Genomic DNA, 16,921 nt, shown 5'->3' on the forward strand with positions numbered 1-16,921 from the left:
GCTCTTCAACAAAAGACTAAATGTGGTTTAAATCAAGTTAACATCAAAAGGACTGCAAACACTACAGTCACTGCAGGACGTACAGGTGCCCAGAAGCACAGAGGAGCTGAGATCATCAAAGCCTGGGGCTCACAGGGGCTCAGGCTGCAGCCCTCCCTTCCGTGACTTCCAGTAGCTCGCGGACGTTGAAGCACGCGCTGTCACGATCCTCAGTCATCACACCTACTGCCGCTCTGAAGTCTTCACCGTGGGGAGGACACACAGGATGCACTTGCGGTCACCTTCGGGTGCTGTGTGTGCTGCAGACTGAGGGGGGTGCAGGGGGCGTGAGGAGCAGTCCTGGGGACCCTGCAGATGGCGCCCAGGCTTGGCTCGCCTCTCGGCTCAGAGGGGGGCAGAGCCCGCAGGCCTGACCGTTGCCTCCTGCTGAAACATCTCAGCTCCCGCGGGGTGCCCTGTCCATCAGAGCGGCCAAGTCTGCTTCTGCTGTGGTTATCTGCTTTGCTTCCATGAGTGCCAGACCGGAAGGCTGAGCTTTCCTGCTGGTGGCTTCTCGGGACACTGAGCTGCCCCCTGAAGCTCAGCCCCCCTCCACTCAGCCCCGCTCGGTGCCCAGGTCCTTCCCACAGGGCCCTCACTAAGCAGACATTTACCCAGAACCTACTGTGTCCAAGCTGGCATAGCCAAAAGCCCCCTGTGGCTCCTGGACTCTTGAAATATGACGAGTGCATCTGAGCAGTTCATTTCAAAATCTCCTTTAATTTTCTTCAATGGCTATGTGTGACTAGTGGCTACTCTATTAGACACTGCAGCTCTAAAAATAGAACAAGCCGTTAACCTCCTGCCTTTGGCTCAGTCCTGCGAAGGAGAAAGACAGTGTGTCAGCCCATAATCATGCTAGGATGTGGTAAGTGCTTTCACTACTAATAAGTGGAGAAAACCGTGATTTGTTCATTTGACGACGTTCCTTGAGTAACGCTCACACCCGAGGTTCCCTCAGCAGCTGTGGGAAAGGCAACTGATGCCTGGTGGAGGCTGACGGCAACGCTGAGAAACAGGAGTGAGGGGCGCGATGCTGACATGAACGCCAAGCCCCGGAGGAGCTCGGACCTGCCTGCGAGCGGTGAGGGCCAGCCCCGGCGCCGGCTGCGTTCACGCCTGGGACTTCCTTTTGGCACCAGATCGCCACTTTTCCCTTAGACTCTTCTGCCTGCTCTGTCTTGCTGGGACATTCCAGGACAGCGGGGGATGTTGTTTTTTAGAAAGACCCATACGTATCGGTGGATGTGAGCCCAGATGAGTCTGGAGGAGACAGCAGCTGCGAGGCAGGCTGGCTTCTCCAGCTCTTGGACCACAGCTGCCACAGGTGGGAGAGAAGCAGACACTGTGCTTCCCCAGCTGGGCGTGTCCTGTCCTGCCCCCCACTTCAGTAGACACGGGGTCCGCATGCGGGCATCGGAGGCACTACGCTCCCCTGTGCGTGTCCCAGGGTTTCCTCCCAAGGCTTCACTTGGAAATATTTCAGACCACTGGGTATCATCGATCAGAAGGCATCTGCTGATCACAGAGGGGTCTTCATCCCGGCCCATGCAGCCACAGTGTCTGGCCTTCCCTGGTGGCTCAGACAGTAAAGACTGTGTGCAATGCAGATATTGCAGGTTTGACCCCTGGGTTGGGAAGATCCCCTGGAGAAGGAAATGGCAACTCACTCCAGTATTCTTACCTGCAGAATCCCATGGACAGAGGAGTCTGGCAGGCTACAGTCCATGGGTCACAAAGAGTTGGACACAACTGAGCAACTAACTCTTCCACTTAATCCAGGAGTTGTTTGACACAAGTAAAGTGAAATCTGGCCTGGGGGCTTGGTTGTCATGTCTAAAATCGATACCAGGAACTCGCAGTCTGGTTTGTTTGTAGGTGGAACACAATTTTATTTATAGTTTACATTAGTAGCTATAAAGAAAAAAAAAGCATCAAACCATATTAAACTGGCAGAAGACACTGTAAGCTTGAGGCCAACTAATTTCAGAAAGCTGGAAAAAATGAATCCAGATGGTTTACAAAATGCAGGAGAAAGAAATAAAGCCAATCCAGATAAAAAGAGAAGGCAGTCTCCATTCCCCTGCTCTGAACTTTACAACCCCACCGTCTCAGGTCTGAGCGTCTGGGGCTTTGGGGTAGCAGAGATGGGAGAATCAGCAAGAAGTCCATTGTTGTGCTGGGTTCACACCAGTGTGCTGGGTTCACACCATCATGCTGGGTTCACACCAGTGTACTGAGATCACACCATCGTGTGGCATTCACACCAGCATGCTGGGTTCACACTGGTGTACTGAGATCACACCATCGTGCTGGGTTCACACCATCGTGCTGGATTCACACCAGTGTGCTGGGTTCACACCATCGTACTGGGTTCACATCGGTGTGCTGGGTTCACACCATCAGCAGACCTTCCCATTACCCAGTGGAGGTGGGCCATTCTGAGTATCATCAAAGTTAGCTGGTTTCCCATCATTTGCCTGCATCTGAATGAACCTGAGGGTGACAGCACGTTGGCTGTCCCGGTGAACACCTGATGTGCAGGTAGCTTTGATGCAGGGCAGACACACTGAAAGGTTGTTGCTGAACCACAAAAGAAGCCAGGATTCTTGGCCTGCAGAGGAGAAGAATTCAATCCGGGGCCAGAGACGAGACTTGATCTCTCTGCCCCCTTCTGATGTCATGTCAGAAGCTTTCTCTGTCTCTTTTATACTTTAATAAAAGTTTATTACACAAAAGCTCTGAGCGATCAAGCCTCGTCTCTGGCCCCGGATTGAATTCTTCTCCAGAGACCAAGAATCCTGGCGTCTTTCATGGTTCAGCAGCAGCCTTTCAACACCCAACAACTTGTTGATGGACAGAGACAAGAGAGAGGAGATTTGGGGAGGTAACAGTAGTCCTTGTGAGCCACAAGTTCACCAACAGAGCCCAGAAGGACAAGACTACTTATTGCTACGCTCACTGACTTACTCAGATAAACACAGAGTGAATACCTCAGCAAGTCCCCTGAAATCCAGGACCACATCTGGAGGACATGGGTTGGAATGGAAATTGGACCTGACCAGTTGTCAGGGATGGAAGCCAGGAGGATGTGGTCATTCATGCAATGGAATGTTTGTCCTGGATTATCGACACAGCCTCTCCCCAAATCCATGTAACTATTCCCATGAGAGAAAGCTCAGGTGGCTGTTTATTCCCTATTAGAAACACTCTCTAGACCAATATGTTTCCTTCAGCTTCTCTGATTACAATAAATATTATCCTGGGGTTGATCGTTGTATTTTTAAGAGATGAGAACAGTCAAAAGGCAGAAGGCCCATCACACTAGGCTCACGTGGAGGCTCTGCTGCCTTCTCCTCCCCCATCTCATCCCTCCTGCCTACCGTGTCCTCCCCACTGAGCCTGCATCACCTTCCCACGTGCAGCCATGGTCGCGTCACTGATTGCATGAGAGAACTCAGTAGCTCCTGTTTGCTGCACTCAACCCCGAGCCCCTGAGCAGCCCACAGGCTGGTCCGACCCCACGCGGCCCTCATATCCCCGTGCTCACCCCCGGGCGTCTGTGTGTGGCCCTCCAGGCCCGTCTCCAGGGCCTCTTCCTGGGACGCCCACAGCCCCCTTGACTTGTCGCCCCTCTTCTTAGGCTGTGGCCGCCTCTCTGTGATTTAAACACATGTCTGTCAGTCTGTGTCTAGTAGCCCAACAGCTGCTTGATAAGTGCCCCTGACCCCCGAGGTGCTGGGTGCACCGTGGTACACAGTGACCAGAATTTCTAAAGCAGAATTACGCCAGGGCTGAGTCCCGTTGGACCAAAAGTGACCTGAAAGGTGGATCTTCTCTCTTGACCTCTGAGTCTGCTGCCCAGCACAAGCCAGCACAGAGGCGGCTGCCAAGATAATGAAGCATGGGTGGGTTATGACTGAATGAATTCCTGGGTCCAAAAGTAAGCTGATCATGGTCTGTGGGAATCCCCCGCCACAGTGTTCAGCTATTAGTGGGGGTCACACACCTCATTTTAGACACATGGAATGATCCCCCACAGTAATTTCCCTGTATGTCTTTTGCCCTCATTCCTGTAGTACACACACACTCTCTCTCTCTCTCTCTCTCTCTCTCTCTCTCTCATACACACACATATAGGGCTTCCAGGAAGAAAAGGATTATATTTAGCACTTTGGAGAATTGTTCTTTTTCAAGGAAATGTCACGAGTGCCTACCCTAAGGGTCTCACCCAAGTTTGGGCAGTTTCAGCATGATCAGTGCTGGATGCTAGATAAGCTGAGTGCTGTCTGTGGTGCCAGGGTGGGACTGACAACTTCTGTAGACTTTGAAACTTGTTCGCATCGATAAATGTTATGGTCTGTCTTCTCAGAGTGGTCATTCTGTCTACACATACAGTGTTATCTTGAGAATATTCAAATCCAAATATATCCAGAACTTTTCCACAACATATATATTTTCATATTTCACAATAATGTATATGTATTAATGCAACGTGCAGAAGTAATTCTTATTTCTAAATGCATGAGCTTCTGTTGTGGCTCAGCTGCTAAAGAATTCGCCTGCAATGCGGGATACCTGGGTTCCATCCCTTGGTTGGGAAGATCCTCTGGAGAAGGGATAGTCTACCCACTCCAAGTATTCTGGCCTGGAGAACACCATGGGCTACAGTCCATGGGGTTGAAAAGAGTCGGACACGCCTGAGCAGCTTTCACTTTCTAAATGCATATTACACTCTGGTGCACTCGGGTGTATTTGATGAGACGGTTAGTAAACTCGTGTTGTCAGTTACGGGGTGATGTGCAAGTGCTTCGTAATGTCCTTGGGGGCGCTGCGAGGGTCCCTGGGCGATCACGGGGACAATGCTGACGGGGCTGAGAGAGGAGACCCTCGCCCGCTGGGTTTCTGTGGTCGCTGCTCCCTGCACAGGTGCTGCACACACGTGACAGGCTGTGTGCACACACCCTCTCTGCACTTGTGCTGAACCTCAGCCTCTCCAACCACGACTCCCGATGCCCCGACGCTCAGCGACGGTAACTCAGGTCTTGTCTCTCTCTCTCTTTTTTTAACAGCGTGTATGGTTGTCCCTTGGCTAAAAAAAGAAAAACACAAGACAAACAGCCCCAGGAGCCTGCTCCCAAGCGGAAACCGTTCGCGGTGAAGGCGGACAGCTCGTCGGTGGACGAGTGTTACGACAGCGACGGCTCGGAGGACGCAGACGAGAAGGACGAGGACGAGGACGAGTCGGACGAGTCGGACGAGGACGAGGAGCAGAGGGAGGATGAGGAGGAGGACGAGGACGGAGACCGCGAGGACGAGGAGGAGATGGACGAGGACGAGGACGAGGAGGAGGACCGCGAGGAGGACGACGAGGACGACGAGGACGAGGACGAGGACGAGGAGGAGGACAACGGTAGTGCTCCCGCAGGGCGGGGCTCGGGCGGCCGGGCGGCGCCGGGAGGCTCAGCGGCCCGCGGGGTCTTGCTCTCCGCTAGAGGGTTTCTGCCGAGCAGCCCTTTGACCTTAGGTGCGTTTCAGTCGGGTCGTCCTTCAGAGCTGTCTTCCCCAAATTTGCTGAAACGTCTGCGGTGTGCTCTTTGGTTTCCGTGGCCGCTTTCATCCTGAAAGTTCCGTCTGGGTTTTCCCAGGTGCTCCCCCCGAGAGGTCCCGCCCTGAGCCACTCCGGGGGCGGTGGGGTGGACAATGCCCAGCCCGCGGGGCCCCACGGGACCTGGAAGCTCGGTGTGACCCCTGCGCACGAGCTGGTGAAGTAGGCTTTGTCCTTCGGGTGGCAAGGCTTTGTGTTAGTGACCATCAGGCAGGGGCCGGGGAGGAACACGACTCTGTGAAGTGATGGATTAACCCGTCGTCTGCTTCTTGTGGGAGAACCATGTTTCTAATACGGTGAAATGGACAGGTCAGAAGCCCACTGTGCCGGGTGGTGGCATCTTTGGAGCAATAAATTTCAGTTGGCTTTGCTTTTACATCCAGCTTTCTGTTAGTGTCAGACTCAGAAAGACCAGAGTTCAAATGCCAGTCCTTTCTCAGAAGTTGTCTCTTTTCTGGAGAGAAGTAGGAGGTTTCTGAAGAGTCTAATTCTAGTCTTTACTGCCTTGGAGTTTGCCTCAGAGAAATGGCAAACCACTTTAAAAAGTGAAAGGAATCTTTTTTGTCCCCTTATGCTTCTTGCTTGGGCTCAAATCTCTTAGAGAATCTGAATTCTGAGAAGCACTAATTTTCCAACACAAGGGACAGTGGTTTCCATCAGTGGGGAGAGATTTTTTAGATCCTGTAGATGTGAGTAAGTTATTGCTAATCCATGGTGTGGAGACGAATCAACATTCCTCCTTCAGAGGTCATATGGGTTAGTTCCAGGAAACCTGTTGTGAAATAATCCTTGATTACTCTCATGAGTTAGGTCCTTATGAAAAGACCTTATGAAAACAATTAGACACATTTACATGGATAATACAAGCATACCTACAGGTACCTGTACACACACACACAAGCCTCATGGGTTGAAATGGGGTCTTTCCTCGTGGTGCAGAGGCAGCCTGGGCATCAGCATGAGGGCAGCCCCGCATGCAGACACCGCACAGTCTGCTGAGCAGACTGCGTTGTCATTAGTGAGAAGATGGAACTTCCATGCTGAGAATTAAAAACAACAGCTCTGGGTAATAAAATTGTAGAATGGGAAAGTTGGAGATCTGACCAATTTGGAAAATTATTTCTGGATGCTCTATTCAATGTGTATTGTTCTGGGTGAAACCATCCATTGTTGAGGCTGATTCATGATTTGCAGCTTAACAACGGCCTCGTATGAAGATGGTATAAAATATTGCTCTTCCCTACTGTCTCTCTGTGTTTCGAAAGCAGTAGACGTGAACATCTAAAGTTGTGAGAGTTTGGGTGCTTGACGGAGGAGGGCGGGAGGGGTGTGCATGCACAGGCTGGGTGCCTCATTTATCCAAGTGTCTTAATCAGAGTGTAGATTCTGTCCTCCATCTGCTAGAATTAGACTGACAATTTTAGCTTACTTAGGGCCACAGTTTAAATAATCTACTTTTAAAAATGCAAAGCAACATATTTTGCAGAGGTGAACAGAACCTTATTGAAACAATAGGCCTCAGCTTGGGACTGTATTGGGTTTGTTTGCTCGGACTTGAACACTTAGAATTGCGTTAAAAAGTGAGAAAGCAAAGCTAGAGAGAGTTTTCTAGGAAAAGTCAAGTAAGTAGGTGTAAGAAAGAGTTCATGAAACAATTGCTTGATCGTAACATCTAACCATGTGCCGTCACCTGGCACCCAGCACTCAGTGCTCCGCGAACATCGAGTCCGTGTCAGAGGCACGTAAGGAAGTTGGTTCAGGAAAGAAAAGGCCCAGTAGAAGGATGAATGATCGCCTGCCAGCTCCTGGTGTCAGAATTCATGCTAAGCTCTGGGTTCCCCAGCTGAGCCACTGTTAGAATCATTGATTACGTGAACTTCAAAGGAATCACCTAGAGCTACTAATGAGAGATTCAGCCAGGCTGCCCATACTGTGGATCACGGGGCTACCTCTTCTGTTATATGACAAATACGTCAGTTTGACCAAATAGTTTGACAGTAAAGTGTAGTAAGTTACTCCCTCTTGGACAGGCTCTCATCAAATCCTACGTCCCAAAGAGTTGTTAGCTCAAAGATGGCCTGTGTGATGGACCTGGCACCGAGGTTCTGATTTACACTAAGTTCTGGGCTGGGGGAGTCACAGGCTCACCTGATTTCTAAGTCAAACAAACACATCCCTCCTAAGAAGAGCCCACTTCTGAGGCCTGGTTCCTGGAGAACGTTCCAAGAGCTTCTCTGTTCTGGAGAGAAGTCTCCACTGCAGGAGCCTGTGAACAGGCATTCCAAGACCCTGTCTACCCATGGGAACACCTGCCAAGTGGACTGAACAGCAGGAGTTTCCTAACCCCAGGGCCAGAAATTTTCAGGAAGGTTAGACCCCAGGAGACATAACTGGGCTGATGAACCGTGTCTTTCACATGATCAGACTCCTAGCTGTGGACACTTAGGACAGGCAGGCTTTGAAAGGCGTGGGCCCACCCTGCTCCTGTTTTTCCGTCCTCCCCATGTGCATTTTGTCTTACCTGATAGCTGAGTTTGCTGCCAGGATCACCACCAGCCAGTGTGAGTTCTGCCCTCACGGCCACGTCTATAATGTGGGAAGCTCAGTGTGATTGCAGGACACCCCCACGTAGCACGCGTTTCTCCCTTCCGTGTATTGGCAGAAACTGGGCATTTCTGAAAACCTGGGGAAAGTGCCTTTTGTATCTGGTGACCCGAGTGCTGGGTCAGCATCTCCAGGTCGCTTTGCCTGTCCTGGTGGACACTCTTGGTGACCATTGCATCGCCAGCCATCAGCGGATTTTCTCTGAGGGGGGCCTGAGCCTCTTTCTGAGCCAACAGCATGGACAGTGACCAGTGGTTAAGAGAGGAGGAGGCAAGGCAGGCAGCGTGCAGGGCCGGGAGGCCTGGGGGGCACCGTGGGGCTGATCAGGGGGCCCATCCACACCAGCCGAGGGCCCCCACCAGAGGGGACCAGGACTGCTCGGGAGCTGCAGGGATGAAGCTGAGCAGCCCTCAGCCTCACCAGTGGATATAAAACCTCAGGCTATTCCTACCAAAATGATGCTGTTTTCTTTCCCCACCTCTATTATAAATTGAAATGTGGAGTTTACTGAGAGGTTTTGTTACAGAGAAAACAAATGTATACACACCGCCAAATTATTACATAGGCACCCACTGATTACAGAAGGACTGTTATAACTTGCAAATGAGGTGTTTATTTTAATTCTGAGACTCCTCCGGCAGTGTAGTCACACAGGAACCAAAGTATTACAGATAATGTGCGTCTCCAGTCAGTATAGTGAGGTGCGTGCTGCGCGCGAGCTTTGCGGTGACTGTGAGGCAGGCAGGGTGGGAGCTGCTTCCCGGTCAGTTGCTACTGAGGCCGACACTGAGGCTCGGATAGGCCGGCTGTCTCGGTGAGAGACGGGGGCGCTGAGGCTCTCTCGTGACTTCTCTTTCTTCAGAACTCGTGTTCCTTTTATCACTTTTTGCCTGTTTCAACAACAGGAAAGGCTATCTGAGTAATTCATTTTGGATTACATTAGATTCATAACTAATTAACCAAAATTATATTTTGTCCAGTCGACCTATCATAGGCTGGTCTTTTGCAGGAAGATTTTATTTTCAAAAATGCATGTGGTAGTTTAAGTCTGTAATTATCAGATTAAAGTTCCCTTGTTATCCTAAAGTTAAGAAAATGATTATCCAGGGGTTGTAGATTATAATAGCAGATTTCGTGCATGGTATAGTTAGTACCTTTTCAGAGTCTCATGATTTGAGAAACACAGATTCAATGGTTATTTAATGCCTGGTAAATCATGGTCTATTTTCATAGCATCGCCCACTAAAAAGAACACATCTTTAAATAATAGATGCACACATATATCTGTGTATAAAATGAGCACGTGCATCTGTGTCTCCTCTTGAGTATATATTGCATCTGCCTACTGACAAGAAAGGAAATTCCATGAGGAAGAATATAGGAATGTGCTGTCCAGACTAGAGAAGACCCTCACGTCCACTGCCATCTTTAAAACTTAGTAATTTCTTAATATATTTTGTTTTTGAAATACATTTATAAATATGTGAAGTCCTTTCTTTGCTTACCCTTTACTTGAATTTTGGGGCTGTCTTGACAATTCAACTTTGAAAACAGTTGACTTGACCAATTGGGTCAAATTACATGAAAATGCAAACACCTTCCTTTTCTAGAGATTTCCTGGCTTCGTGTTCTGTGTATGAATCAGCCAAAGATGTGTATGCATGCCTGGAGGCTCACGTCTGCGAGGAATTTAGTGGTTGGGAGGGAGTGTGGTTAGTCATTCTGAGGGTGTGCACATACGCGGGCTGCTCTGGGCAGGGGACAAGCTGGGTGTCGGGGGCGGTTCATGCGATGCAGAGCCTGGTGTGCTGTCGTCAGGTGGCACAGCTCGCCCCTTCTCCCACCAAGGACCCCTTCACCGGGGGCGGTCAGCGCCCGTCCTGTTCTGACTCTGGGCTCTGTGTGCACTGCACACCCCCAAAAGCGGCCCCCAATGTCCTCCAGCTGCTCTGCAGTCACACCTGTCTTTGAAGGAAACTCAAGACAAAGCCCACCCTCACAGAAACAACTTTTTTAAATTTCCCGGTTTCCAGGGTGTTTTTTTTTTCTTTCATACAGGGTAATGTACTGGGTGTCACATAATTAAAACATTGTGACAACTTGCAATCAGTGGGCTTGAGTCTGGGGCTTCTCAGGTGGCTCGATGGTAAAGAATCCGCCTGCAATGCAGGAGATGCAGGAGACTTGGGTTCAATCCCTGGTCAAGTAGATCCCCTGGAGGAGGAAATGGCAACCCACACCAGTATCCTTGCCTGGAGCATCCCATGGACAGAGGAGCCTGGTGAGCTGCAGGGCATGGGGTCACAGAGAATCAGACCCGACTTAGCGGCTGAGCACACGCGCACACACAGGCTTGAGCGTCCCGAAGATGAGGACAGATAAGAGGTGAGGGTCTCCCACTGTGGCCCCCGAACCTCCCTCTTGATGTGGCATTCGCACTGATTAGCCAAGTACCCTCTCGCATCCTTCCCAGGAAATGGCCCTGATGAGGGAAACGAGTTGGAACACAGACAGACTGTGAACATCAGAATTAGCCCACCAGCTTTCTCCCACAGTCAGCAGAAAAAAGCAGTACGTTCTGAGATCAGCGTGGAAACCAAGATGTGTTTAGAAGGCAAGGTCTCAACTGTTCACAGTTGGGAGAAAGAATATGAACTTTTTATCTTAAAAATTAATGTCTCCCTTCATCCATGAACACGTTATTTTAGGAAGTTTAGTATTCAAATACAGCGAAGCGTATGGCTCTACCACTTAGAAATGAGTGAGGGCAGAATTAGACATTTCTAGATATCTATCTGTGATAAAAGTTAACTTTCTCCTTTCAAGCTACTTTTACAGAATTAGAACATATAATTATATCTTTTATTTTATGAATTTTCAGATGCTTCAATACAAACCAGAAAAATTTGCTAACAAAGGGAAGTCATGTACATTTGAGTTGCCAGCAACATGCGTGAAGTGTGGGGAAAATCTTTTTACATGATCATGAGAAGCGGTCGATGTGAGAGGGTCGATCTAGCGTGTCTTTCCTCCGTCTGCTTTCAGAGTCGCCTGGGGGGGCCAGCTTCTGTCTTTGTGTTCATTCAGTTCAGCCGCTCAGGCGTGTCCGACTCCGTGCGACCCCACAGACGGAAGCCCACCAGGCTCCCCGTCCTGGGATCCTCCAGCAAGAACACTGGAGTGGGTGCCGTTTCCTACTCAGTTCAGTCCAGTCGCTCAGTCGTGTCTGACTCTTCACGACCCCACAGACGGCAGCCCACCAGGCCCCCCAGTCCATGGGATCCTCCAGGCAAGAGCACTGGAGTGGGTTACCATTTCCTTCTCCAATGCATGAAAGTGAAAAGTGAAAGTGAAGTCGCTCAGTCATGTCTGACTCTTCACGACCCCACAGACGGCAGCCCACCAGGCCCCCCCGTCCATGGGATCCTCCAGGCAAGAACACTGGAGCGGGCTGCCATTTCCATCTTATAACCTACTCAGTTCAGTCATTTCAGTCGCTCAGTCGTGTCTGACTCTCTGCGACCCCATGAACCGCAGCACGCCAGGCCTCCCTGTCCATCACCAACTCCCGGAGTTCACCCAAACTCATGTCCAGAGTTGGTGATGCCATCCAGCCATCTCATTCTCTGTCATCCCCTCCTCCTCCTGCCCTCTTTGTCCTAATTTAATTTTTATTCCACCTGCTAGCCTGCCGGGGCATGAAGCAAGGTGGGAAGGTACATCCTGACACTCTAGACATGTGTCTCTCTCTCTCCCCGGAGTTCAGTCTGGTGTCCAGACGTCAGGATGATAATACCAGCCCTTTGCTCACCTCACTGCCTGCTTGCGAAGCCTAAAGCAGATGCCATACAGATTGAAGCTGGAGAGAGGTGAGCCATCCAGAGCGGCTGTGTAGCAACCAATTCAGGTGGTTTTTGCAAGAAACTGGGCTCCCAGGCACAAACTCAAGCCCCTCTATGATCCTGAGCCCAAGGTCCATGGTGATGCCGAGCAAACATGCTGTGTCCATCAAGGCTGAGTCAGCTTAAAAGACTCAGAGCACAGTGACAGCTCAGTTCAAACAGTGGAGTGAGTTTTCTGTGCACACAGGAGCGCACAGGGTTCCATGGGGAACCAAAACCTGAGCAGGCACCATTCTTTGCCTCCAAAACAGAGTATAGTGTGAAAGAGGAGTGTGTACTTGAAAACCTGCACATAATAGTTCTTCACAAAGGGCAGAATTAGAAGCCGTAAGCCAAGCAGGAGGATTTAAAGATTGGAGTTTAAAGGAAGAACTAAAGTTTTCAGATAATGAAGACTGGTGAGTTTCATATTAGGTTACCAAAGAAAGTGGTAGTGTTTCTGAAAGGTCTTTTCTGTCTGATATGGATGGAATACTCCTGAAGAGGAGAAGGGGGTTCCCGCACCCCCAAGTTCCTCCTAATCATGCTAATAGGAACAGCCACATCAAACCTGCCTGCAAAACAGAAGGACCAAGATTTTCAGACCACTTTGCACTCCGTAGTTTACAGGATCAGCAGCAATCCCTTTCTGCTAGACCAGGAGGTTCAAGGTTGCCCAGTTAATCTGGGAAGTCGCCCAGCTGTGTGTGTGCGTGTGCGTGTGTGAGTGACATGCATGCAGACACACAGAGCAAGACACGCAGTTGGTTAGCATGCTTTCGTGTGTCTCAGCCTGAAAACCGCTGATTTCAGAACAGCTCTTGTGTGCTGTTTTGTGTGGTGGGGGTGTGACTATTTCATTTTGTAGTCCCCAATCACAGATACACCACAAACCTAAAATGGCATCAAGCAGAAACATTCTCAAAGCAGTGAATAAATAAAACTTTATTCACCCACATTTCTGATAAGATCCCTAACGAGTGAAAACTTTAAGAAGCATAATGTGCACAGCCTACCCTGAAACGTGTTATGCAGCTTGGATCCCTTGTGCAAACCATTATTTTTTGCTTCAGTTTATCTCATTTAGCTTGAAAGGCATTTTAAAATCATGCTCCAGCTTAGGAAATGGACAAAATGTAGAATCAGTAAGCCAATGGAGCTCCTCTGAGCGGCTGTAGAGACGAGACATTAGCCTGCTCTTTGGACGCCGTCGGTCAGCTGTCCAAGCATGAGGTCTGACTGGGATGGAAAGAGATGATGCATGGCCACGGGCAGGTGATGGGGATGACCACATTGTAGACGCGGGAGGACCACGCTGCAGATGCAGGGCGGCCTCCCCTCCCCCGCCGCAGCCCCCGGCAGAGGACTGCCCCTGGAGACAGGCCTTCTGCCCTCCGGGCGTCCTTCCGTCTGCCCCAGAAGTCGAGGCTACACGGCGGTCAGGACCAGAGCATCACCTCCAAACCAGGCCGGCTAACCAATGCCTGCCGCAGGACCCCAGACCTCCCAGAGCTGTTCCCAGACGGCTCAGGGATCTGGTGGTGGGTGGTCCCTGGCAGGCCATGTCAGTTAAATACAAGTGTAAGTTAAATGCACACGGCACTCAGCTCCCGCTAGCCAGCCTGGCAGCCCCTGGCCACGTGTGCTTATTTACATATAGACACCCTGAATTTGAATCTAACTTAAGGAAACTTGCAGCATGTTCTGTACCACCCGGCTCCCCACCGCCGCCGCCTGCTCCTGGGGTGCATGCCCCTCACTCTCCAGCTCCCGGCTGGCCAGGCCCGACTCCACTTGACATGACCTCTGCCCGGGTCTCCTGTCTCTCACGGCCTGGGTCACCACCCCACCGCAGACCTTATGTCGACTTTGTTTGCTTCTCTTCTGGCGCCGACGCCGCCAACGTCCCTGCTGCCCACCCCTCTCCCAGGGTCACCCATCTGCCCCAAATGCGGCTCAGCAAGCAGAGGTGGAGGGAAGACACAGCCATGCTCTGTCCGGTCCCCCAGGCCCGTCAGATCTGGGACACGTGGGACCTCGGCTGGGGACGGGGCACAGACGTGCCCTGCAGTGTCCTCTCTGACCTTTTTGAAGCTGGAGAGAGCCATCTGGAACAGCAATGCTTGACCCGAGGAAGGAACTGACAGACGGAGGCGCCCCCACACCCACACCCTAGCCCCCATCTAGCGCCGCCCCTTTTCACCCCCGTCTGCGCCCCAAGGTCACTCTGGCCCCCCACGACGGGGACAATGGGGACAGGCCATGAGGGTCTGTCTCGTGGGGTTCGTCTCGGGCCAAGGAAGGCTTCCTTCAAGGTCAGGAGCCGACATGGTGAAGTTCAGAAGCCCAGGGCTCAGGGGGAGCGCGGCGTGTTCACCAGGGACCTGGTGCCCGGGGCACGCCCTGCTGATCCCGGGACAGCGGGGCATGGAGAAGCGTGTGTCCACTGCAGGAACGGGCCTCCGCAGCAGACACATAGCAGGAGCAAGTCTGGTCCCGCGAACCAGCTCCTTCCGGGAGAAGCAGGTCAAGCCGCTGGTGAGCAGACAGGTGTGGAGAGGAGACCGCAGCGGAAACAGCCGCAGAAGGGCACGCAGAGCTCCGAAGGGAGGGCTGGGAGTGTATTTCAGTAATTGCACATAATTTACCCAAATCATCTCTGCCGTGATGAGCTCCGGTGAGGACAGAGAAACTGTTGTCCGACGTGAGAGCAGGGACAGATGGCCCAAGACCAGGGGCAGCGCTGACGGCGAAGGACACTCCTTAGGGGAACCGTCTGTCCTTCCCGATCTGCAGGGGGTCGTCCAGTCGGGGCCCATCTGGCTCTCCTACCTCTGAGCATCGCCTACATCCCAGCAACTTTGCAGCAGCCGGCAGGAGATGAGGGGACCATGCCCCGTGACAGCAAGGCCCCCAGGTGTGGGGGGCTGCCCCCCAGTAGAACACATGAAGGAGGACTCCCCTGTCCAGGCCCCCCATGGCGGGGACCACTGTGCCCCGGAGGAGCCTGTGAACTGGTCTCTGGGCATCAGGGATCCTCTGATGCACACAGTGCGGGGACACTCTGACCGGCTGGCGTGCAGTATTCTTTCCTTAATCAGAAAACAGTCCTGGGGAATTCTAAATATTTTTTCACAGTCAATAGGGAGGTCTTGTGCCAGATAGCAACCGTCCATCTTAAACAACTTTTAAGAGAGATGCTGAGTATTTTATTAACGTAACCCAGGCATCATTGGAGACGGAAATGGCAACCCACTCCACTGTTCTTGCCTGGAGAACCCCAGGGACGGGGGAGCCTGGTGGGCTTCCGTCTGTGGGGTCGCACAGAGTCGGACACGCCTGAAGCGACTTAGCAGCAGCAACCCAGGCATCAGCCTTCCCTGGTGGTCCACTGGGTAAGACTTCCAGGTCCAGTGCAGGCAGTGTGGGTTCCATCTCTGGTCGGGGAGCTAAAATTCCACCCACATGCCTCACGGCCAAAAAACCAAAACATAAGACAATATGACAATGCAGTCAATAAAGACTTCTGAAATAGTTCACATCATCAATAACAATAATGTCTTAAAAGGCAGCTGTCCGGCCCACGCGTGTGGTCACTGCAGTCTGTAGGTGTCGTGCTGTGCCTGGTGCCCTGGGGCAGGTCTGACCTGTGCTAATGAATGTACAGCCAGCACTGGACCGTCTGCGATTGCACAGGGCTGGTGATGGTGCAGAAAGGCCTGCTGCTTGGAGGAAGAAGAAGAAAGCAGTTGTACGTCTGCATCGAAGGAGAAAATAAGAAGCAGTGGATTCTGGGGGAGGGGCCGAGGGACCCCGGGCCAGCTCTCAGGGGCCGATTCATTGCTCTGCCCATCGAGAACTCACCGCAAGCTCTCAGAATTTGAGCTAAGGAACCCGGGACACCCAGGAGAGGGCCCTTCCACTCTGCAAAGGAGACCTCAGTGTCCACCCTGCCCCATGAAGTCCTGGGCTCCCCCTGGGTGCTCAGTACAGTAGGGGAGCTGGGGAGGCCCTCAGTGAGGTCAGTGGGCCTCTAGTCCACGTGGCCTCTGGCCGCTCTTCCTAGCCTCTGCCCTTCTCACCAGCAGAGGAAGAGTGACGCCCAGGAGCGACCTTTCCTACATGAAGGGCCAGAGGAAACTGTGGGCTTTTGTGATTTGCAGCCCATGGAGGGTGGACTCTCAGACTACGTCTTCTATGACCTGGCAGACCTAGAGGATTTCTGCTGTGAAGAAGTGTCTCTTCTTCCTGTTCTTCCATGTTTTTGTTTTAATCTGTTGTCTACTTGAGAGATTTTAATGTCTGGAAAGAAGAACAGCAACCCACTGTTTGATTCTAGACACTGGAAGAGTCAAAAGGCGGGTCTCAGACTCACCTTTGGAGACAAAATGCTCATTGAAGTCTGCGCTTGGTTTTATAAGATTACAATCCACAGAGTTCTAACCACATCAAATTCTGGTTATGAGGATGGAGAAGAAAAATTTTCCTACATGGCTGCATTTTTTAGAGAATTTTTTGTTGCTGTTTTCTAATTTCAGCTTTGAGCATAAATTGTTTATAACAATCTGATTCAAAAGATAAAGTTCAGACCTACAACATTTCACAAAGCTCACATTGGAATCCAAAAGATGCATAGAACCCCAACAAAAATCCCGGTGTACTTGGTGAGGAAACGCTGTGGAGACCCCATGGGCTGAGCTCCTGAACCACCTGTGCTTCCTGGGCACAGGGCCCTCCCCTGGAGTGGCTGGACCAGCCCTCCTCCAGTTTCCAGAGGCATGGACACACT

General features: G+C 51.4%; 1 protein-coding gene across 6 annotated transcripts in view; it reads left to right on the forward strand.

Moving 5' to 3' along the window:
• Positions 1 to 16,921, forward strand: part of MYT1L (myelin transcription factor 1 like) — a 136,160-nt gene that overhangs the window by 19,070 nt on the left and 100,169 nt on the right. For 5 of the 6 annotated variants that reach the window (XM_088837763.1, XM_088837766.1, XM_055427968.2 and 2 more), the window contains exon 4: positions 5,112 to 5,452. In XM_088837763.1, the coding sequence (XP_088693889.1) occupies positions 5,112 to 5,452 (341 nt within the window). Of the gene's footprint in view, positions 1 to 5,111; positions 5,453 to 15,868; positions 15,881 to 16,921 lie in introns of all 6 variants that reach the window. The other variant, XM_088837762.1, reaches the window with a different exon arrangement.

This window comes from Moschus berezovskii, chromosome 7 (assembly GCF_049115385.1).
Source record: "Moschus berezovskii isolate FMDL1 chromosome 7, NW_MosBer_1.0, whole genome shotgun sequence".
NCBI classification, from domain to species: domain Eukaryota; kingdom Metazoa; phylum Chordata; class Mammalia; order Artiodactyla; family Moschidae; genus Moschus; species Moschus berezovskii.